Below are 25,393 nucleotides of genomic sequence, written 5' to 3'. Positions count from 1 at the left end.
GACCACTAAACTGTTCTTCATATCAGCAATAATACTATTCTGCTTTCTTATCATTCATGTGCTCACTGGAGTAGCACTTTTAATTTATTTCAATAACTTTTCTTTGCATTCACAACTATGCTGACTGGGGTAAGAGGCCTAGCTTTCAGCCTGTCTCGGCTTCCATGTGCTTTCTTACTAAACTTAATCATTTCTAGCTTTTGACTTAAAGTGAGAGACATGCGACTCTTCCTTTGAACACTTAGAGGCTATTGTAGTGTTATTGACTGGCCTAATTTCAGTATTGCTGTGTCAGGGAATAGGGAGACCCAAGGAAAGGGAGAGAGATGGAATGGCTGGCCAGGGGGGCAGTCAGAACACATATATTTATTGATTAAGTTTGCTATCTTGTATGGGCAGTTTGTGGTGCTCCCATTCAATTAACAATACTAACAACAAAGATCTCTGATCACAGATCACCATAACAAATATAATAGTAATGAGAAGTTTGAAATATTGTGAAAATTACCAAAACGTGACACAAAGACACGAAATGAGCACATGCTATTGGAAAAATTGTGCCAAAAGACTTTTTCAACACAGGGTTGCCACGTGTGTAAAAAACCCAGTACCTGTAGAGTGCAATAAAGTGAAGTGCAATAAAACAAGGTATGCCTGTATTCTCAAATGTGAACTCTTCAGGGTCCCTATCTAACTTCTCTGTCTGTCCAAATATCTGCCATCCCCACTGCTTGTTAGTCCCTTTCCCACTTTATTTTTCTTCATAGCACTGTCACACTACTTGGTATTTTATGTATCTGTCCATCATTCACACCAGAATGTGGGCAGACACATATCACTTTGTTCACTGCTGAGTCCCTACTGCCTAGATCAGTGCCTGGTGCACAGTAAGTGCTCATTCATTCATTGAATGAATAAGGGCACAGGAATGTTCAATAGTTTTCCTTCTTAAATTGTCTGTTAATGTATCTTTGCACATTAAAAGGAAACTTTTAGGAGTAACCTATTCACGTAAGTGAGAAGGGTGGCTGTGGGCTCATCATCTTTCCTTCAACAGAAATAGCGGCAATGATCACAGTTCAGCCTCCATCTGTCACCATTTACCACCCATATCCTGACGCTAAGCCTTGCTCCTTGTATACATTTTTACTTTCTTGGACGTTTTTCATACTGGCTAGATTTTCTCTTACCTCTTGTATCCTTGGCAAACTTCTTTTCATCCTTCAATGCCCAACTCAGTAAGTCTCCTCATATTTGGAGGTTGTGATTCAGTGATCTAGAGCACAAATTTCACTTATACAATAGTAGCCAGTCATGTTTATAGATGACTTTCTATGCACTAGGCTCTGCTTTAAATACTGTTCACTATATTAACTCATTAATCCACTTAACCATATGAGAAAAGTACTGTCATAATCTCCATTTTACAGATGAGAAAAATTGGGCACAGAAAGGTTAAGTAACTTGTTCAAGGCCGTGAAATTAGAAAGTGGTAGAGCTAGTAGATGAACCCAGCCAGTCCGACTCCAAAGCCTAATGCTAGTTATTGCTTCTCTTTTAAATGAGACCTTGGGTTGGTTTCTTGGTGTTTCCACTGCTTTTATGAGAGGCATTGTATGGTAGAAAGAGCAAAGGCCTTAGAATCAGGTAGATTTGGCTTAAAATTCCTGTTTTCTTACCTAGTAGGTATGTAGCGTTGGGCAAAGTACTTAACTTCTTGGAACCTCATTTTCTCTTGTTTGTAAGGGACCTGTTTTTTTTTTCCCTTATATTCAAACAGTTACAGTGCAGTAGTGGTTATTTACAATGACCCTCAAATTTATCCTTTCCATCATTATTTCCTCTGGAACCAATCAGGTTCAGAGCCTTGGTTTTTCATACCTGCAGTTGTCTTTTAACTTACTTCCTGCTTCTAGCTATTCCTTCTAACAATCTATCCTGTGCAGATGTCCCTTTCTCTCATCTTCCTAAAGCATGGTGACATTTCCTGGTTAGTAATCTACGATTGGCTTCCTATTACTTAATATCTTAGATACAAATTCTCTGCTTAATTTTCAAGGCTCTTCATGGTCTAGCACTATATTACGTCATTTCTCACCATTCTAAATAAAACTCCAACTTTCCCGCTGCTCTCCACATGTGCTTGCTCCTCATTGCCACCCTGGCTTTGCTTGTTTCCTGATTTTATGCTCAACCCTGGAGGCCCAGCTAGATCACATTTCCTTTGTGAACTCTTTATAGACAGTGCCTGTCTTTTTCATTTATCTATGTTAGGCCAGTAGATTAAATACTTCCTCGTTCTCTGTTTTTCAGCACTGTTAAGTTTAACATTATGTGATGTTATCAGGAAATGCTTTTAAGAAACATTGTCTTATTTACTGATTGTTATGTGTGTACTGCTTGTCTCTAACTGGGGTTTAAGTAGAAATAATGGGCATGTTTTTGTTGCTTTTCTGCAGAAGCTGCTATTGAAACAGAATGTATTTTCATGCTATAGGTGATCCTGTCTTCCTGAATCTTGCTGTATTCTGAATACAAGAGTTATTTCTACCATTGGAGATAAAAGGAGAACAGTTGAAAACATAGGCAGCCAAGTATTTTTTTCAGGGGTCGCTTAGTGGTCAGAGGGATAGTACTGAGAAAACTAAGTGTAGTTATGGAGTGTGAGCCCTGGAATCAGACTGCGTGGGTTCACATCCTAGCTCTTCCATTTGGGCGGTTTGCTTATCCTTTCTGTGCCTTAGTCTCCTCAACTGTAAAATAGTGATATAGCACAAATAGTGATAGCACAAATGTCATAGAGGTGTTGAAAATTAAAATAGAGTAGGTAGAGTACTAATGCAGTGCCTGATACATCATGCTGATTATTATTATCTTACAAATTTGAGCTCTTACTAATGAGTGTTTGAAAAATAAAAGTTAATTTCCTTAACAAGTTTTTGTGTTATTTTTAAAATGTACTTATTTTTAGTAGGAAAAACTTCAGGTTTGGAGGTTGGGTTTTTACCTGCTATTGATTTCTTTTCTATTTTAGGTTTACGAGAGCAGAAATTACACCCCTATTTTCACAAAGCTTGGTTGGCAGAGCATTATGAATGTTAATGACCTCAAATGCAGGTTGTCCAAAGCTGGGCAAGAACACCTGCTACAGTTTTGGAATGAACTGGAAGAAGCCCAACAAGTAGAACTTTATGAAGAGCTCCAGGCCATGAACTTTGAGGAACTGAATTTATTTTTCCAAAAGGCCATTGAGGGTTTTAACCATTCCTCTTATCAAGAGAAAGTGGATGCACGAATGGAACCTGTGCCTCGGGAGGTGTTGGGCAGTGCTACCAGGGATCAAAATCAGCTCCAGGCCTGGGAAAGTGAAGGTACTGAGCATGTGCCCATTTGTTCTAAAGTTTACTATGATAGATGCCTACTTGTTAAAGTAGTTGGATCATGTATCAAATATTTTGAATCTTATACTACTTTAAACCAGATGTTTCAGAAAGTAACAGATTGTGTTGCCAAGACCGTTACAGTGTTCTCCCTTGGCTGGTCCCATTGCTAGTCCCCTTTCTAGTTTCGTTTTCTTTTCCTTTCTGATGCCGGATTCAAGGCTTCTCATTCAAGTCTTAATTTTCCTCCAGTCCCTTTTTCTCCTCACTTTTCTCACTTCTGTTAGATATCTTTTCCTAGAGCACAAGTCCAATGTTTCAGTTTTTGCTGGTCTTTTCTGAAAACCTGCCCTAAGTTGGTCTTAGCTAATATTCCCAATCTTGTCCCTCTCCATATTTCTTCTTGCTCTTGCTGCCCACTCATTTTAGCCATACCAAACAGTTCACCTTCCCCTGAACATTATATTATGCCTTTCCTGCCTTTGCTCATGCTTATCCTTAGCTTGGTGTGTCCTCTGCCCCTTCTCTGCCCAGCTGGGTCACCTCATCTCCTGGAGCTGTGCAGTGCAGTAGCTCTGCAACATGATGAACTTACACTCATTTCTTAAGGTTCACCTCATGTATTCTTTGATCCATGACCTTTTCTTCAGTGCCCCAAGTTGAAGTTACTTGTTCATGCTATTATTTCATTCTGTCTTATATCAAGAATTGTTTATATCTGTCTTCCTCATTACGTTGTAGACTCTTAAAGAGCATACCCTATGTCTTAGTTGTCTGTGTATATGACATAGCATATAGAACAGGGTCTTGCAGTTAGAGGTTGGTCAATAAATGTTTGTTGAATTGCCCCAGTGTTTTTTCTTCTGAAGTTTATCACATAATCTGTCCCCATAATTAGTACTAATTAGTACCTTTGAGGAAGGTAAAATAGCTCAAACATAGCTTTTTGATGGAGATGATACCTGTGGTTTTTATAATTGAATACTATTCCTTGAATAAAAGGTTGCTTGTACATTGTAGCCCTGAGTGTTTATGTGTGCTCCTTACCAAATCTTGGCCTCATTTCCTCAACTGTAGAATGAGCAGATTGGATTAGTAATTTTCCTAGCTTTGTCAAAAGCATTACTTTATTGCAAAAATAATATAAAAAATAGCCAATATAATACAGTAATTGCCTAAAACCTCATCAAGTCTTTGTTTTTATTTGCTCACGTTACCACCCAGTACTTGATTATACACATATTTACTTTTACACATGTTCAGTAATCTTATAATTATGTATTCTATAATTGTACCATACCATGGCTGTTTTTATTTTGTCTTCCACTTTTTGGTACTCTTCTCCTACCCAAACAAAAAGAAAACTGTAGTTACCAGTCTTCTGTATACCTTGCTGCATCTTTCTCTAGGCTCACAGATTCACTGATTTTCAAACTGTATTTCACAGAGCCCTAAGGGGAAAGTTGTCTCATGTAGGGGGAAGGGATGAAACAGGTAGGTCTCCAATCCCTTCTCTACACTTACAAGAATGGTTCTACTTTTATCTGTTTTATATATTCAGTCTTTACATGAGGTTTCATTTGAAAGGGTTTGGAGATTAAAAAATAGTTTGGAAATAATTGGATGATCTTCAAGGAAGACCCTTTCAGATCTAAAAGGCTTGGTAGTGGCTATCTTAGCATCTTAGAATAATGCTCTGACACTAAGATATGAGAGAGTGACTTCCAGATGGATCCTTCCGAATGGAGAGCTTCAGTGACGTGTTTCCTGCTAACTTTGGATTCGTTAACCTTTTCCTTTTTTCCCTAGGTTTCAAAAAGACTATTACCCTAAAACAAAGGCCGTACAGACCTTTTCCTTCCTTTACATTTTAGAATTTATTTTATTTTTCAAGTTTTTATTTTTAAATACTTTCAAACTTACAGGACAGTTACAAAAATAATACAAACACCACATACAGAGAACTGTAACATACCCCTACTTGCCCTGTTCCCAGGTCTACCAATTTTAACATTTTGCCACATTTGCTCTTCCTTCCCTCCTTCCTTCCTTCCTTCCTTCCTTCCTTCCTTCCTTCCTTCCTTCTTCCCTCCCTTCCTCCCTCCCCCCTCCTTCCCTCTTTCCTTTCCTTTCTACCCACCCTCCCATCTATCCTTTTGTCCATCTGTGTATCCGTCAATCCATTTCTGAACAGTTGAGTATAGGTTGTATATATCATGTTCCCTGGACACTTAATACTGCCATGCACATTTCCTAAGAACAAGGATATTCATTTATGTGACCTTCTTAAGTGCAGTTATCAAGTGCAAGAAATTTAACATTGGTATAAAGCTTAGAGCTTATATTCTAATTTTTTTCATATGTCCAAATAATGTCCCTTTGAACCTTTTCTCCTCCTTCCTAGATCCCATCCTGGATCTTGTATTGCATTTAATTGTTATTGTCTCTTTAGTTGCTATTTCTTTCATTTTTTTTTTTTTTTAATTGTGGGAAAATATATATAACACAAACTTTCTCATCTTAACCACTTCCCAGCTTATCATTTGGTGGGATTAATCACATTTACAATATTGCAGTACCCTCACCACCTTGAATTACTAAATTTCCCATCTCCCAAAAAGAAACCCTATACCCATTATGCATTAACTCCCCATTCCCCTCTGTCCCCTACTCCTGGCAACTCATACTCTAATTTCTGTCTCCATGGGCATGTATGTTCTCTAGTTACCATGGGGCTTAAATTTAACATCCTAAATCTATAACAATATTGTGTGCTTTGATACCAACTTTAATAGTATATACAAACTATGTTCCTATACCCCTCCATCCTCCCACTTTTATGTACTTCTTGTCACAGTGACATATTTATACATTTGAATCACTTATTTATCATTACATTTTGTGCATTTGCCTTCCTGTAGAAAGTAAAATGTGTAGTTACAAACCCAAAATACAATAGTCTGTTATTTATATTTACCCATATTGTTACCCTCACAGGAGATCTTTATTTCTTATACACCTCTGATGTATTGTGTATTGTACTTCCCTTTCAACCTGCAAAACTCTTTCTAGCATCTCTTGTAGGGCTTGTCTAGTGGTGACAGATTCCCTCAGCTTTTATCTGGCAATGTCTTAATCTCCCTGTGTTTTGAAAGACAGTTTTGCCGGATATAGAATTCTAGGTTGGCAATTTTTTGCTTTTAGCACTTTAAATATATCATCTCACTGCCTTCTTGCTTCCATGGTTTCTGATGAGAAATCAGCACTTAATCTTATTTAGGCTCTCATGTATGTGACATGTTGCTTCTCTCTTGAGGTTTTCCGAATTCTCTATTTATCTTTGCCATTCTATGGTTTGATTAAAATATGCTGCAGCATAGGTCTGTTTGGGTTTATCCTGTTTGGAGTTCTTTTGAGTGTCTTGGATATGTATATTCTGTCTTTTGTTAAATTTGATAGGTTTCAGCCATTATTTCTTAGAATATTCTCTCTTTCCTTTCTCTCTTTCTTTTCCTTCTGGGACTCCCAGAAGTTGTATATATTTCATTGTATATAGTGGTATGCTTGTTGGCATCCCACAGATTCTTCAGGCCCTCACTGTTCTTTCTTGTTTCTGATCTTCAGTCTGAACGATTTCAATTTCTTATCTTCAAGTTCTCTGATTCTTTCTTCTGCCAGCTCCAATCTACTGTTGAATCTTTCAAGGGAATTGTTAATTTGCTATTGTGGTCTTCAGCTCTATTTTGTTCCTTGTCATAGTTTCCATCCCTTAATGGATATACTCTTTTGTCGTTTTCATGATTTGCTTTAGTTCTTCGTCCATGTTTTCTTTTAGTTCTTTGAGTATATTTAGGACATTTTAAAAAAGTCTTTGGTATCTTCCAGGTCAGGTCTTCCCCATTGATGGTTTTTAATGCTTTAATCTTATCCTTTGCCTGGGCCATTGCTTCTTGTTATTTTGTATGTTTGGTATTCTTTTGTTGAAACCTGGATATTTTGCTATTTTAATGTGTTATCACTGGAATTTAAACTCTGAGGCATCTGTTCCTTAGGCTTGTATCCAGCCAGTATTATATTATGATAGCTTTCCCTGAATGCCAGGAGCTAAGAAAAAAAAAAAGGAAGGAGAAAAAGTAAACACCACCTCTCCCAGTTTCAGCAGATTGACCTGTTTGACTGCTCTCCTACAGGTGTTATCCACACAGTGAGTTTAGAGAATACATCCAGGGCAAAGTATAGGGGCCTGCCTGATCCTTTCTAAGCGCGCGTGTCTTATCTTGAGTGTATGTTAACAAGGAGTTTCCTTGTTTACGTGGTTGTGAATGTACCCTCTTCCCTAGGAAACAGCTTCCTTATGGTCCTGGGCACTGCACTCTGTGTTCTACAGCCAGCAGTCCTTTGTCCCAGGCATCCACTTGACTGCTCTCCTGCAGTGTTCTGGGGGAGAGCTCTGTGAACCATCTTCTACAGGCAGAGCAAGTTCTGGGACAATGAGTCCCTCAGGCCACTACCAGACAGAATGGGCCAGACATACATCTCCCAGTATGTGCATGAGGGTTACTTTGCTCCCTCCAGAACTGGGACTGCTATGGCTCTGCACCAAGCCAGTGAGAAATGGGAGAGAGGCCAGCCAGGGTTCAAGGAGAGCCTACTGCTTTTAGTAGCCTTATACTTTTTTTTTTTTTTTGACTATCAATATACAACACATTTATTTTTCCAATGAGAGAATGAGGACAATATGTATGTTTGAAATTTTCTTGAAGGAAATAACCAAACATGGTAGACTTATTTGTGATTTGACACTCGCCCTGTTACTGCAGCCCTCTAACTATTTTCTGGAGCTTTGAGAAAGATGTTTCTGCCAGTTCTTGCTGGTTGTTCAGCAAGCTTCTGTGGGGGGATAGAGCCCTGAAGTGTTTCTTCTGCCAACTTGATCAGGTAGCTGTTACCCTTTAGAATCCCAGCTGCCTATATTTCTCCTTAGGATTATAAATAGATGAAGTCTTAGAATCAACTCTTCTGGGAAGTCAAAGCTTTGACCTTGTTTAATGGGGAATGTAAGCAACAATCAGGATCTCCTATAATATGAGTCTGTTGGTAATGCCTTCCAACTTCCTTATGATCTCTTTGTTAGAATCTGTGGAACTAGTCTATGTTTAATCTGTGTTTATGACTTTTCTTTTAAGCTAAAGTCCAGAACTATTAGAACCAAGAACAGTATAAGAAGGTGCAAAGCAAACTTCCTTTTGGCTTATTGTCAAGGGAACAATATTTATTTGCAGTTTAAACAGTAGGGGTGGAGAAGGAGACTTTGTAACTGACATATCCTTTTCTCTTAGCCAGAAACTGCTATGTGTTACAAATTCATAACAAAATGAGGTTTCTGCAGTAAATTATCAAAGGGATGAGATTACCATAGTAAAGATTATGGAGTTATATTTAAGATAATAGGAAGACTGTGGTAATTGTATCAAGGACAATGTTGTTTTTTCCTGGGATGGGGAAGGGGGGGGATAAAGACATTGTACAGTAATTTCAAAGTGTCTGGTAATTATTGACATTATAATGGATGTTTTAACACATATGATGGAAAATTCTTTCTTTCTGAGGGATGTATATATAAGTGACCATGATCACTGTGCTCTTTGTTGAAAAACAAATCTTGTTTTAATTTAATTCTTTAAGTGTTCTGGCCAGTTGTAGAAACTGAAATGTGGAGGAGCAGCAGGAGAATCTCTGTCTTAGAAAGCTGAGATCTTAGAAAGAGAAGTGATTAGAGGCTTTATTGAGACTATCATTTTAGTAAAGATAATCATGTTGGAAAATGTTTGCTTAATTAAAACATCCATTTGTTATTAAAACAAATGCATGCTTATACTGAACAAAAGACAGTTTTCCAATTTTATATTGTAAGAACAAGTTATTATTCAGTATTAACTTGTTTTATCCATGAGATGTTTTTCCATTATTCTTCATGGTGCTTCTCTACCTTACAGTGCTGTGTGTAAAGTAAATGGACCATTTAGAAGAAATGTAATCAGAACATTGTCTCCTCTCTGTTTTCTGAAATTGAGTACAAGGATATTTCTTAATAGATTTGTTTTATTTTAAAAGCCAAATGTGCTTATTTTAGAGGATTTGGAAAATACTAAAACAGACAAAGGAAAAAATGCAAATCTCTGCCATCCCTCCATTCAGAGATAAATACTTACTAGTTGTATTTTATAGTATTTTCTTTTACATGCACATATTGAACACATTGGGGTTATGGTTTATGTTCAATTTTGTATCCTGCTTAAGAACTTGTTATTATGAAAATAAGTGAAGCATATTTTGGAACAAGTATTTAGAGACAAAAATAGACTAATGAACCCCACATATGCATCAATTTGAGTGAACAGTTACCAAGTTTCTATCACTTTTGCTTCATCTATCCCTTTTTTCTTATTCTTTGGTGTAGTTTTTTTTAAGGAAAATTTCAAACATCATGTTATTTTTACCCCCACATATTTTGCATCTCTAAATATATGGAGATTTTCTTACTAATCATAATGCCATTATTGTATCTAATGAAAATCATGAGAACTCCCTAGTATCTAATACCTGGTTCAAATAGAAATTTTCCTCATTAGTCTTTTCTTTGTGCTGAACATTTCAGGGAAATGATTAATTTATAGAATAGTAGTTTCAGCTGTAAAATATAATTAGACATTAAAGCCTTCAAATATCTCCTCTAATTTTTTTGTTTAGTTTTTCTTGATAGCCTGTTCACCTCAATGCTCTTGTCCTGGAGTGCTGACAATTTAAATGAAAGTTTTGGCAGTGCTCTATGTTAAAAACACTGATACCTTTCTTCTTGTTTCAGGCACCTACCCAAGTTAAAGTGTGTAGGAGGAACTAGTTGAAGCAGGAAGTTATCCAGGAAGTGTTTATCCTCCGACGGACCACTGCCAACTCCTCTGTTTCTTATAAATGTTATCAGAAAAAGTGCTCAGATTATGATGAACCCATAATGTATGACTCTCCAAGGAGAGAAATATACTCCAACCTTAGAAACATCTTACTTTGGCTTGGATTTTTTTTTAACATCTGATTTGGTCTCTTTTGAAGGGACCTTTATGGGAAAGTTATTACCTCTTGTGTCTTATAACTGAGAGATGGAAAGGGTGATACAGTGATGCACTTTTCAGGGTTTTTTTGTTTTGTTTTTTGTATTTCTGCAGAAATAGTCTTGGAATAGGAGGAGTTCATATTTTCCTCGTTGTCACATGGGTTAAGTACATTTATAATCAGTTAACATTTCTTCAGATAGTTGCAGTGCTGCTCATATCAAATTTATGTTATGATAAAGACCAGTACAGTTTAAAATAATGGATTATTGCCATATAACCAAACGTCTTATTGAATTTTATTGGCCCACTTAATTTCAAGCAATATTTTATCTACATATACATATATATTTTATCATGTATATATATATTTTATCTATCTACATATATATATTAGACTCATTTATGTGTCACATACTTTAGATAAACATTGCAGCTTTATTGTAGTAACACAGCCAAAGCAGGTGAGTGCTTCAGCCAGTGTACACGTGATTGGATACTGTTAACAACAGCTGTAGCTCATTTAGTTCTTGAATTGCAGCTGGACTTCATACTCTAGGGACTGCTTTGTTCCTCTTATTTTTCTGTCTGTTCATAAATGAGAGGCATAAGCAGGAAGACCTGCCTAGCAAAGCTTTAAAATCAGAAAATGGAAAACTAAAATGAAGGAGCACCTTCGGGTTGTTGACTGATTCAAAAAAGAGAAAAGTTTGCGGAGGGATATTTTGATCTTAATGATCTTAATGATATGGAAATGCTTGGGTGTGACTATGGTTCGTTAATTTTCTTTTGTATGGTAGGAGTATATTGGAAGGAATCAAGTTATTTCAGGATATTCATTTTTCCCATTGCTTTGTTTTGTTTGGAAATTTTTTTTTATTTGATAATTAAAGTAATTTTAAAATTAAAAAATAAAGGGATATTCTGATAGCTGGTTCAAACCTGTGGAAAACACTGCATTGGTGTTGGGTGACCTTCAAGAGAGCTGGGGCTGAGACATGGTCCTGAGACATTGTGCTGGCTCAGGGAGTGTGGCTTTAACTTTTTCAGAGAAGGTAGCTGAGAGAAATAGCTTACCTTTGGACTGAGAGTAAAAGTAAGAATGGATTAGTCAGGAAGACTGACTAGAGCCCATTAACATTAAGGCACTTTAAAACACGTGCCAAAAATGAGGAAAAATAAATAGTGCAGAAAGAAAAAAGGCTTCTGTGTCCATAATATTTATCTGGGAATTTTTTGAAGATATTGAAAAGTATTTTTGACACTAACACCTTTGGTGTTACATGAGTGTATGCACAGACCACAGTTCCTTATCTGCAATTCCAAAAAGGCTGGGTGAGATAGTTTTTGTGACTTGATAAGACTGGGTGAAATAGTTTTTGCAGCAAAACCTGACCTGAGCAGACATGAACCTGTTTATAAACTTTGTCTCATTTAATGTGATTACAAGGTGTTGAACAAGATCTGCTGAGGATGTAATATAATGTATGATATACGTACTGTATTCTTTTTCTAAATTTTGAAGACTTCTGCATTCTGAAACAAATCTGACCCCAAGGGTTTAGCTAAGGGATTGTGGACCTTTATTTTAAAATGCTTTTTAGGTCAATGACAGCAGGATTAAATGTATTCCCTAGAAACCATAATTTTTAAACTCAGGGAATAATCAAATGTAAAATAGTTTTCAAAACTGCCTTATATGGTTTCCTGCTGCCCTCAAATTCCTGCTTCATCTCAGTCAGTCTTTGTTATAAGGTGGAGTTGGGGCTTGCTTAAGGTGGATACGGACCCTAAATGCTGTTAGAAATGTCTGTGTTTGGGAAGTTTTGGAGAATGTTGTCTCTTCCCTGCTTAGCAGCTTTTCTGTGTAAGGTGGTGGGGAAGACAAACTTAAAAAACAGGCAACACAATTTGTCATACATTATTCTTCCTGAAACCTTAGTATCATCTTTTATATTATGTATCTAATAAATATTATATATCTAATATATATCTAATAAATATATATCTAATAAATAAATATCTAATAAATATTCGAGTACCTGCAAAACATCTATAATATCTCTTGGATCCTTGCTTTCTGATGTTACCAGGAAAAAAATATTTTATTAGTTAATTAAAGTCTGTCATTCATTGTTTGGTATTTGGTTGGGTTATATAAATTTAGCTTTTTTAATAATGAAAATGTTCCATTAACAATTAGTAAATCCATGATTCTATATGAATTCCTTATTCTTTATGCAGAGAAGGTGACTCTGCTGCCACCTGTGTATGTGTAATCTTAAGATGCTCAATTATAGAGGTTATGTGATTTAAGTGTTTTTTTCTCTTCTAGGACTTTTCCAGATTTCTCAGAACAAAGTAGCAGTTCTTCTTCTAGCTGGTGGTCAGGGGACAAGACTTGGTGTTGCATATCCTAAGGGGATGTATGATGTTGGTTTGCCATCCCGTAAAACACTTTTTCAGATTCAAGCAGAGCGTATCCTGAAGCTACAACAGTTAGCTGAAAAATATCATGGCAAAAAATGCATCATTCCATGGTAAGATATGTCTCATAATTATGGGAAGGTATCAGAACATATATTGGTCTTTTTTTTTTTTTTTTTCCATTTTTATTGAGATTGTTCAGATATCATACAGTTATCCAAAGATCCAAAGTGTACAATCACTTGACCCTGGGTACCCTCATACAGCTGTGCCTCCATCACACTTAATTTTTGTTCAATTTTTAGAAACTTTTCATTACTCCAGACAAGAAATAAAGTGAAAGATGAAAAAAGAAAAAAAGAAAAGGAAACTCTAAACCTCCCCTATCCCTAACCAACCCCCTCAATTGTTGACTCCTGGTATTGATATAGTACGTTTGTTACTGTTTATGAAAAAATGTTGAAATACTACTAACTGTAGTATATAGTTTGTAATAGGTATATAGTTCTTCCCTATATGCCCCTGTATTATTAACTTCTAATTGTATTGTCATACATTTGTTCTGGTTCATGAAGTGATTTCTAGTATTTGTACAGTTGATCATGGACATTGCCCACCATAGGATTCAGTTTTATACATTTCCATCTTTTGACCTCCAACTTGCCTTCTGGTGACATATATGACTCTGAGCTTCCCCTTTCCACCTCATTCACACACCATTCGGCGCTGTTAGTTATTCTCACATCTTGCTACCAGCACCCCTGTTCATTTCCAAACATTTAAGTTCATCCTAATTGAACATTCTGCTCATACTAAGCAAGAGCATCTACATTTCTTCCACAAGGCAGGAGGGAGAGTCAAAGAAGGTAGAGAGGCAAAAGAAAGAGGAAACAAAAAAATGACAGCTAGGAAGCAGCAAAAGGAAAAATAACCTTAAATCAAAGTAGAATAAAGAATCAGACAATACCACCAATGTCAAGTGTCTAACATGCCTCCTCTATCCCCCCCTCTTATCTGCATTCACCTTGGTATATCACCTTTGTTACATTAAAGGAAGCATAATACAATGATTCTATTAGCTACAGTCTCTAGTTTATGCTGATTGCATCCCTCCCCCAATGCCTCCCCATTTTTAACACCTTGCAAGGTTGACATTTGCTTGTTCTCCCTCATAAAAGAACGTATTTTTACATTTTATCACAATTGTTGAATACTCTAGATTTCACCAAGTTACACAGTCCCAGTCTTTATCTTTCCTCCTTTCTTGTGGTGTCTCACATGCTCCCCATCTTTCTCTCTCAACTGTGTTCATAGTTACCTTTGTTCAGTGTACTTACATTGTTGTGCTACCATCTCCCAAAATTGTGTTCCAAATCACGCACTCTTGTCTTCTATCACCCTGTAGTGCTCCCTTTAGTATTTCCTGTAGGGCAGGTGTCTTGTTCACAAAGTCTTTCATTGTCTGTTTGTCAGAAAATATTTTGAGCTCTCCCTCATATTTGAAGGACAGATTTGCTGGGTACAGGATTCTTGGTTGGTGGTTTTTCTCTTTCAGTATCTTAAATATATCACACCACTTCCTTCTTGCCTCCATGGTTTCTGCTGAGAGATCCGCACATAGTCTTATTAAGCTTCCTTTGTATGTAATGGATTGCTTTTCTCTTGCTGCTTTCAGGATTCTCTCTTTGTCTTTGACATTTGATAATCTGATTATTAAGTGTCTTGGCATAGGCCTCTTCATATCTCTTCTGTTTGGAGTACGCTGTGCTTCTTGGATCTGTAATTTTATGTCTTTCATGAGAGATGGGAAATTTTCATTAATTATTTCCTCTATTATTGCTTCTGCCCCCTTTCCCTTCTCTTCTCCTTCTGGGACATCAATGATACGTACATTATTGTACTTTGTTTCATCCTTGAGTTCCCGGAGACATTGCTCATATTTTTTCATTCTTTTCTCCATCTGCTGCTTTGTGTGTAGGCTTTCAGGTATTTTGTTCTCCAGTTCCTGAGTGTTTTCTTCTGCCTCTTGAGATCTACTGTTGTATGTTTCCATTGTGTCTTTCATCTCTTGTGTTGCGCCTTTCATTTCCATAGATTCTACTAGTAGGTTTTTTGAACTTTTGATTTCTGCCGTATACATGTCCAGTGCTTCCTTTACAGCCTCTGTCTCTTTTGCAATATATTCTCTAAACTTTTTGAATTGATTTAGCATTAGTTGTTTAAATTCCTGTATCTCAGTTGAAGGGTATGTTTGTTCCTTTGACTGGGCCATAACTTTGTTTTTCTTAGTGTAGATTGTAATTTTCTGTTGTCTAGGCATGGTTTCCTTGGTTATCCAAATCGGGGTTTTCTCAGAGCAGAATAGGCTCAGGTCCCAGAGGGAAGAAATATTCAGTATCTGGTTTCCCTGCGGGTGTGTCTTAGAAAATTGCTCCACCTTTTGATGCCTCGGGTCACTGTGCTTTTCTGCCCAGCAGGTGACGCCTGTTAGCCTATAATTCTTGACTGGTGTGAGGAGGTATGGCCGTGTTCCCCCAGGCTCTGGGGTCTGGTTCTGAATGGAAAGGGTCCCGCACCTTTCCTCCTAGAGAAGACAGACCCCCCCAGGTGGAGGTCATTAGCATTTCAATGGTCTCGCTCTCTGCTTGTGCTGTCTTCACCCTTCTCCGCTTCACAGCCCTGGAAACTGAAAATGACTGGGGCTTTCTCCACTGAGCCGAAAAAGAATCAGATAGACCCCTTCAGACCCAGTCCAAGGCTCTCCAAGGTCAGTCGTCACTCAAAGCCTCTGTCTGTTTTTTGGGGATGCGTACCTGTAGTGAGCAGTTCACACTCGCTACTTAAAACCCCAGTTGGAGCTCAGCTGAGCTATATTTGCTTGCTGGAAGAGAGTTTCTCTGTGGCACCATGCGGCTCCGCAGCTCGGGCTATGGGGGAGGGGGTCTCCTGACCTGGTTCCGCAGGTTTTACTTACAGATTTTATGCTGTGTTCTCGGGCATTCCTCCCAATTCAGGTTGGTGTATGATGAGTGGATGGTCTCGTTTGTCCCGCCGCAGTTATTCTGGATTATTTACTAGTTGTTTCTGGTTTTTTGTAGTTGTTCCAGGGGGACTACTTAGCTTCCACTCCTCTCTATGCTGCCATCTTTTCTATATTGGTCTTTAATATTCAAGATGTCTATATACTTTATTTATAAGTAGATGTATTTTCTCTTACTATTGATTTTCTTCGGAGGTGTAATTTACCATATATGCTAATTATTATAGCTAGACATATGATCCCGATAGTGATCATGCAATGCATACTCATAAATGGTTTTACATCCCTACCTGACTCGCTCAGTCTAGAAACTTTATTTTGATTGATAGTGTGTTTATGTATAGAATTTCTGATTGAAAATCATTTTCTCTCTGAAATTTGAAGGCATTGCTGTATTTTTCCAACAATGTTGAGAGAAATTAATGTCATTCTGATTCTCAATATTTTTATTTCTCTATCTCTCAAAAGATTTAGGTCTTCTCTTTTCTTCAGTATCTGAAATTTCATGATGATGTGTTATGGGTCTATTTTCAGCCACTGCCCTGGGCTTGCTCAGTCTAGAAACTCATATTCTTAAGTACCAGTTTCTCTAGACTGCCAGGTGCTGCCAGTACAGCTTCAAAATTCAGCAAATGTTAACTCCAGACTTTGTTCCCACCAACTGAAAGCTCCACTGATTTCTCCACTGATTTTTCTGCCAAACGTGGATTTCACAGCCTCTAATATTCAGTTTTCTCAGGTCCCCCTACCTTGGCCACTGTTGGTATTCTCAGCACCAAGAGATGATAGGAAATTCTGCTCTGCTTTTTAGAAGTTTTTGGTTTGGCTCTTTAATCTCCACCCCCTCCAGAGCATCTTTGGAAGTTAACATGTTTTAGGGGGGAAGGGAGCCAACTCCTGTGTTTGAGGTCCCTCAAGTCCCTAATCTTGACAGATCAGTCCCATATGATAAACAAATCTCTGCTTGTTTTTCTGCTTCATCTAAGCCCTGATTCTACTACCAGCCAGTACCCCATATCAGCAAATGCCCCCAGGAAAAGACAGCTGCATATCCTTAGGTTCCCCTTTGAAAGATTCTCCCGCTCTTGAATTTTATTCCAGTGCACGCTGCTTCTGCAATTCTCTGATGCCTTTAAAAAAATATGCTTTTGCAGTTTTCCCACCTTTTCTAGTTCTTAACACAAGTGTTGGCCTGCTGTGAGCTATTTTTTCATCTTGATTCCTGTCGGGGGTTTTTAGGGACATCTGTGTTTTTAGTGGCCAACAATCGATCTATATCCCTGGCCTCCCACTTTCATGTTGGGCTGTCTTCCCTCTCTCTTTCTCCCATCTCCTCACAATTCTGAATTGTTGTTCTTTTTTATTTCAGGCAGATTAGCAACCTCTTTTGAATGTCCTTCTAAATCATGCCCAATTCTTTTGTACTTAAGTTCAAAATTCCCAGAATATTTTGTTAAGCAGACAGACCCCTACTATATTGGGAAATTATATTATTTTCTTCATTCACTTGTTAAAAAACTGTTTTTTGAGTGCTGCTTCTAGGTGCTGAGGACACAGCAGTAACCAAACAGACAAAACCCCTGTATTTACATGTAGTTTACATTCTAATAAGGGAAAAGCTGCTGCAGTCACTAGTTGTGTTTTTTCATTTTTAGCCACACTAGCTTGGGTTGGATTTTTGTGCAACAGAGACTATAATTGTATTTTTATGATTTTAAATGGAGAGTTAGTAGAGAGTAGAGCCCAGATTCCATTTCACAATTTTAATAAGAACCATAAGAGATTATTAGAATGTATTATAGTTACTACCATTTTCTCTCCATTTATTTAGAAGAGGAGTTTTAAATTTAAAAATATGCTTCTCATGGCATTCTAAAATACTTAAACTACTTTTAGGATCTCTGTTGCAGGAGATAGGTTTAATATTATTAGCTATATTTATGTATAAGGATTGATGAAATTACTGGAAGAAATTACCTTTGTGCAGTAGCAAAGGAATGTGTCATATCCACAAAAGGATGAAGGAACTCAAAACAAGAAGTACTGCTCTTAAAGATTTTTTAGCCTAGGAAATGGAAAATTTTATTTTGCCTTAATTTATGTAGCACTGTTGCTTAGAAGATCTACTTTTTTTCTTGCAAGGTATATAATGACCAGTGGCAGAACAATGGAATCTACAAAGGAGTTCTTCGTAAAGCACAAGTACTTTGGTTTAAAAAAAGAGAATGTAATCTTTTTTCAGCAGGGAATGCTGCCTGCTATGAAGTTTGATGGGAAAATTATTTTGGAAGAGAAGAGCAAAGTTTCTATGGCCCCAGGTTTGTAACCATCCTTAGTTAATGGTGACTAGGTATGACTATATTTAAATCATTAAATTTTGATTTTCTTTTTAATATGGTGATGTTAAAAGTTTATATATATATATATGTATGTATGTATATATATATATATGTGTGTGTGTATATATATATATATATTTCAAGTTGGCAGTGATTAAAAGAAAAAATGAAAATGTCCAGAGCTGAAACAGACACACTCTTATATACTTTTTACGGACTCTTGTTCCAGAGAGCAATATGAGCAGTATTCAAAATATTCATTCTTTTTGCTCAGTATTTTATGGATAGTAATGTTTATGGCTACATTATTTACATGAAAAACTGGACACCATTTACTGTTTAATCATTGGGAAGCTCTGTTATAATTTCTGTATAGCATTAACTATTAATCAGTATTAAAATAATTGGGGATATTAAATGATAAAGGGAGATAGTTTCAGTAGGTTAAATAAGAGCAAGCAAGATACAAAACTACGTGCACAGTCTGATTAGAGCCAACACTGCACAGTTTCAGGGGTTCATGTACATTGTTTTTGTTAATGGCACCCCCCTGGGATTGGGTGCGTACTGCCATGTAGCCACGTGCAGTGACCCTGAGTATGATCCAGTTTAAAATAGACACTCTGACAGATTAATATGTATTTGAATCTATACTTGGAGGGAAGACTAAAAGGAAATAAACAGTAGTATTAACAGTGGTGACCTCTAGATGTACACTTTTATTTCATCTTCATTCTTTTAAATTAGTGGAGGAGTTTACTATACTTAGTTCTTTTTTGTGAAGTTATCTAAGTTTTTCATATTTAAGTGGGGGCTGAGATTGTCTAGGGAAGAAGTGGATGAAAACAGCACTAAAAATAGGTGGGGAGAGAAGAGGCTTTCAGTTATATTTGGTTTAAATCACAGTAGGCCTTCATAATTGATTTCTTAGCAAATTATTTGGTATAAAATGCTCATGTATTTGTATTTTTGAGATGGAAGAAACTGTCAGTGTTTGGGCAGTTGTCAATACACAGCTAACTTGAATCATAAAGATGTTAATAAAACTTGAAATGTTATGAAATAATTATTATCTGGTAAAGAATTTTATATTTCATTATATATTACAGACAAGATTATTAAAAGGACTGAGTTAATAAGAAAAATATGACCTTCAGGGTTGCCTGGTTCTACATTAATAATCTTATTCTCTGGATACTACTCTACATAGTGTTCAGAAGCATGTAGCTTAACTTTTTGACTTCTAAATCCTTCCTTAGTAATACTCAATTTTTTTTGGCCCTGTAATGTGACACTGTGGATTTCAGAGATCTTTACCCCAGTATCAATACGTTAAACAATCTTTGGGTTGCTGACGTAATGGGTTTTGGTGTGCTATTAAAGGGCTGTTTTATTTTTCCAGATGGGAATGGTGGTCTTTATCGGGCTCTTGCAGCCCAGAATATTGTGGAAGATATGGAGCAAAGAGGCATTTGGAGTATTCATGTCTACTGTGTTGATAACATATTAGTAAAAGTGGCAGACCCACGGTTCATTGGATTTTGCATTCAGAAAGGAGCAGACTGTGGAGCAAAGGTAATGTCTTTCTCAATTATAGTGAGATTTAAATGGTCTTTCTCTGTCAGTATATAGATTCCTGGAGCCAAACTAGATTTTTTAGAGTGATTTGAATATTTCTGAACCATTCATCTCTCTAAGGTAATTAAACTTTCCTTATGTTCCTTTCTTCTTAAATTGGCAACATTTGATTCCAGAAATAATGTTACATAGTTTTCAATCCTAAGTAAGAGTTTAAAACATATGAGAATGATTTTGAAGTACCTGGGAAAGTGAATGATCATCACTAGCCTGGGATGGATGCATTTGTACCAACTTGTGTTTGATCAGATTAGCCAATTTCTTTCAATGATCAAGTAACTGTAGTAGTAGGTATGGTAAATATGGTAGAATAACAGATTTCAGCTTCAGTGAGATATTTGACAAGATATCTCATGATAATATTCTTGTTAATAAGATGAAAATTTGCAGGTTGGGGATGAGGACAATTAAGGAGATTATTAACTCAAATTGCTCAAATGACCACAGGCAGAAATTGAGATGGAGGGAAGTTGCAATGTCATTTAGTAAGACCCTGTCCTTGGCAGTGTTCTTTTTGACATTTGTTTTAGTCACATAGATGAAGATATAGGAAGCATGCCTTTATGGTAGCAAATAAAATGTATACTATACCTAGGTATGAAATAGTAAACATACAAGACCTTAAAAACACTTCAGAATACTTAGAAAAGACATATAAATATTACTTCCTGGATGGAGAGATTTAAATCTTTAAAGGAATCAGTTCTCACCAAATTAAAGTATAACACAATTCTACTTAAAATCTCAAAGAGAGAGAACCTAAGATGGCGGCTAGGAGAGACAGGGCTAAAAAACACCTCCGTGAAAAATACTAGATAAAAGCCAGAAAGTGACCCAGAACACCAGTTCCAGCGATGCACCAGCTGGACAAGGTCTGTTAAGTCAACAGGGACCATACACTTGTTGAAACTGGGAGTCTGTGTTTTGAAACGAGTGAGTAAGCCACTGAATATCCGGCAGCCATGCTGTGGTGTGGGGGAAACCAAGGGTTGGTATTTGGAGGCGGATTAGTTCTTTTTTAAAAAAACCCAAAAGCGGCTGCAGATATGGCAGCGAGAACCGCACAGTGAACCATGGCAGGAATGGGCTGTGTGAATGCCTCAGTATCTGGTGTGGAAGATAGCCTTTTGCACACCCGCTGCTAATTATCTTGGAGCGAGAAAGGCAGAGGTTAGCCAAAAGGGGAAAAAACCATGCCCCTTGCAGCCATCTTCCCAGTGGGCTGGGAATGCTCCTGCCTGGTGCTGGAGCCACAGCCCAGAGCTGTGCCAAAAAACCCAGTGTGACAAGAAGTGTTTCTAGCAACACACGTACATGCCACAATATCAAGCATGGACAATAGCCCTTTGTACACCCGCAGCTAATTGTCCCAGAGCTGGGAAGGCAGAGCTGTGTGAAAGAGGGAAATTAACATTCCCCATTCAGCCATCCTTACAGCAGGCTGGGAATGCTCCTACATGGCCCGCGGCCCAGAACTTCCCTTGAGGGATGACGCACACTTGTGATATAGGACAACCTTCCCTCAGCAGAGGCCCTAGAAGGGCACAGCTTGGAAGAGGGACCCACTCGGAAATCCCAGGGACCATACGCCAATACCAAAGACTTGTGGGTCAGCGGCAGAGACAATCTGTGGTGAGACTGAAATGAAGGTTTAGACTCTTGCAACAGCCTTAAATCTCCAGGAACATCTGGGAGGTGTGATTGTTAAAGCTGCCCTCCCTCCCTAACCGCTCAGACACACGCCCCACATTCAGGGCAGACAGCACCAACAACACACCCAAACTTGGTGCACCAGTTGGACCCTACAAGAATCAGACCTCTACACACCACAAAGACAAAGTTGGGGAGAACTGACTTGAGGGGAATAGGTGACTCGTGGACGCCATCTGCTGGTTAGTTAGAGAAAGTGTGCGCCACCAAGCTGTAGATCTGACAAATTAGAGATTCGTCTTTGAATAATCCTACATATCCTAAAAGAACCCTATCAAGTAAAGCAAATGCCAAGAAGCCAAAAACAACATAAAATTTTAAAGCATATGGTAAAACCAGACAATATGGATAACCCAAACCCAAACACCCAAATCAGAAGATCAGAGGAGACACAGTACTTGGAGCAATTAATCAAAGAACTAAAGACAAACAATGAGAGCATGGCACAGGATATAACGGACATGAAGAAGAGCATGGCACAGGATATAAAGGACATGAAGAAGACCCTAGAAGAGCATAAAGAAGAAATTGCAAGAGTAAATAAAAAAAAAGATGATCTTAGGGAAATAAAAGAAACTGTTGACTAAATTAAAAAGATTCTGGAAACTCATAGTACTTAGGGAAATAAAAGAAACTGTTGACCAAATTAAAAAGTTTCTGGATACTCATAGTACAAGACTAGTGGAAGCTGAACAACGAATCAGTGACCTCGAGGACCACAGAATGGAAAATTAAAGAACAAAAGAAAGAATGGTGAAAAAAAATAGAAAAAATTGAAATGGACCTCAGGGATATGATAGATAAAATAAAACGTCCAAATATAAGACTCACTGGTGTCCCAGAAGGGGAAGAGAAGGGTAAGGGTCTAGAAAGAGTATTCAAAGAAATTGTTGGGGAAAACTTCCCAAACCTTCTACTCAATATAAATACACAAAGCATAAATGCCCAGCGAACTCCAAATAGAATAAATCCAAATAAACCCACTCCAAGACATATTCTGATCAGACTGTCAAATACTAAAGAGAAGGAGCAAGTTCTGAAAGCAGCAAGAGAAAAGCAATTCACCAAATAGAAAGGAAGCAACATAAGACTAAGTAGTGGCTACTCAGTGGCTACCATGGAGGCAAGATGGCAGTGGCATGACATATTTAAAATTCTGAGAGAGAAAAATTTCCAACCAAGAATACTTTATCCAGCAAAACTCTCCTTCAAATTTGAGGGAGAGCTTAAGTTTTTCACAGACAAACAAATGCTGAGAGATTTTGCTAATAAAAGTACTGCCCTACTTCAGATACTAAAGGGAGCCCTACTGACAAACAAAGAAAGGAGAGAGACATATGGAGAAAGGTTCAGTTCTAAAGAGATTCAATATTGGTTCATTAAAGGACATTAAGAGAGAGAGGGAAAAAATATATCTGACAAACATAAACCAAAGGATAGGATGGCTGATTCAAGAAATGCCTTCATAGTAATAACATTGAATGTAAATGGATTAAACCAGAATAGAATGACAGATTAATAGAAGGAATAGATCAGTCAGAAACAAATGCATGTGTATAAAAGAATGCAGTATATAAAAATAATGACACTTTAAATCGGTAGGGGAAAGAATGCACTTTGAATGAATAAAGTGGGATAACTGATTAAAATTAAGGTAAGATTTCTGCCTCAAAGCCCATTAAAAAAATCAATTTCAAATGGATTATAAAGTTAAATATAAAAAATGAAACCAAAAAAGTGGTAGTATAGAACTTAAAGTAATTTTATAATATCAAAGTGAAAGGAAGACCTTTCTGCTAAAAGCTAAAACCTTACAGGTTTCTGACAAAAAAAATCAGACTACATGTAAATTTGAAATATCTGAATTAGAAGGAAAAGAGTTGCCATATGAGACATACCATATTTTTGGTTGGAGATTTTCTGTTACAAAGATGTCATTTTTCTTAAAATTAATCTGTAAATCTTAAGCAAAGTCACATCCAGAAGTTGAAGCCTTAAATTTATGAATACAAATTACAGAGAGATTTAACTGATACACCTGATAAGATGACCCCTGACTCTGAAAGTCAGAGGTGGTTTTAACAGTAACAAAAACCATTGGTCTCTGTCTCTTTTGGTACTCTATGGATTGTATTGGAAGTGCTGCTAAACTGTAAAAGAAAGTATATTGTATTATAAGTAACTACTAAGCTTTTTTTTTTAAAAAAAAAGTGTATTTCTGACTTTGTTCCACTTGGTGTCAGTCTTCTTTCTAAAATAGAAATTTACATTTTACTGCTCTGAGCTTCCAAATCATTTGAAATTCTATATAATTAGAGAGTGTTGAACCTGGAAGAGATCTCTAAGATCATCTGGTCAACCTCTTTTATCTCAGAAATGAGCACATTGCGTTTTGGTACTTTAGAAGTCCCAGGCCTAAGGTCATTCATCGTATTGTGGAGCCAGGATTAGTATTCATATTTACTAACTCTTAGTCTTAGTACCATACCACATTATAAAACCAAACTTTGTTTTTGCTCAAACTTCAGATTAGTGCACCAAATTTTGTTAGTCCACTAATCACGTAAAAGATGCAGATGTTAACCAGTCAGTCATCTTCACTACTTGTGAGCTCTGTAGGACAAATCCAGTCTTAGTCTTCTTTGCAGACTCACTGCTCAGCGTTGTGTCTGGCACATTATGTGGTGGTCACTCAGTGAATGAATAAGTAAACGTTCAGATGGCACCAAAATATGACAAGACAGTATATGTTACAAAACTATTAGAAATGTTAGAAACCATTGATGTAATTTGCTTCCTCCATTTTAAATAAAATCAAGGTATTAAAATACATTTTTAAAAATACCTAAATTAGGAAGTGATTCATGGTGTGGTGGTAGAATTCTTTGCAGTACTTCTTTAATATACCCCTATCTTGGTGCATAAAGCTGTTTTTTGTTTTCTTGTTTCTTTTTTTTTTTTATGGAGTGAGAGCTTTGTGAAAAGACGGTACGGTGGTTTGCAAAAGCACAGAGCTAAAACGATAGGAGCCATTGTTAATTGCAGATCATTTTGTAAAGCAGATAACGGTGACTTTAAGGTTATAATGTTAATGTAATAATGTTTGGACTCAGCTTCTCAGGATTTGTGGAAAGGTGAATAAACTTAATTTTATACTGTATATCTTTTCTATATGATATAAACTGACTTCCAACTTTACGCAGTTTACAAATGCTTTCTTCTGTAATTTAGACTTTTATAACATTTGGAGGTTCATAATAGTCATAGAAGTAAAACTTGCACCAGCAGATTAACACTTTTACATTATGAGTTTGCTTATTTTTATTTTTCATGGCTGGTCGGGAAAAAGTGGGTATATAGAGGTGATTGGAAAATCAACCTGTTTTTATTTTTTGGGAATGACAGGCATCTATTCCAAATTCTTTGTCCAGAAAGATACCACTGTAGAGAATATAAAGTAAGAGGTGGTGGTGGAGTGATAGACAAAAGTGGCAAATAGGCCCATGATTTGTTTAAACTGTTTTACTGTATTATGTTTTCCTCCAGTTTAATCCACTCCTTGGTAGAAAGTTTCTTTTCATTGAATACTGTGCTCCTTTCAGGGTGGCAAACAGTGAAACTACACAGCAGGCTTACATATCCAGTAGCCCTGCCTCACTGAGCTAGACTTGTAGCCTATATCTCTAATTGCTGTGTAAACGAAGTTCTCAATAATGGCCTTACTTGTCTGGAAGAGACTGTTACTGGCTG

General features: G+C 37.1%; 1 protein-coding gene across 3 annotated transcripts in view; it reads left to right on the top strand.

Moving 5' to 3' along the window:
* UAP1 (UDP-N-acetylglucosamine pyrophosphorylase 1) overlaps positions 1-25,393 on the top strand; it is a 40,712-nt gene that overhangs the window by 4,500 nt on the left and 10,819 nt on the right. For all 3 annotated transcript variants that reach the window (XM_037825474.1, XM_037825473.1, XM_037825475.1), the window contains exons 2-5: positions 3,035-3,371; positions 12,825-13,029; positions 18,099-18,274; positions 19,698-19,870. In XM_037825474.1, coding sequence (XP_037681402.1) covers positions 3,092-3,371; positions 12,825-13,029; positions 18,099-18,274; positions 19,698-19,870 — 834 coding nt within the window. In that variant the 5' untranslated portion in view covers positions 3,035-3,091. The remainder of the gene's footprint in view (positions 1-3,034; positions 3,372-12,824; positions 13,030-18,098; positions 18,275-19,697; positions 19,871-25,393) is intronic.

This window comes from Choloepus didactylus, chromosome 2 (genome assembly GCF_015220235.1).
Source record: "Choloepus didactylus isolate mChoDid1 chromosome 2, mChoDid1.pri, whole genome shotgun sequence".
Lineage (NCBI taxonomy): Eukaryota > Metazoa > Chordata > Mammalia > Pilosa > Megalonychidae > Choloepus > Choloepus didactylus.
The sequence above is the reverse complement of the archived record's forward strand: the minus strand, read 5'-3'. Positions and strand labels throughout refer to the sequence as shown.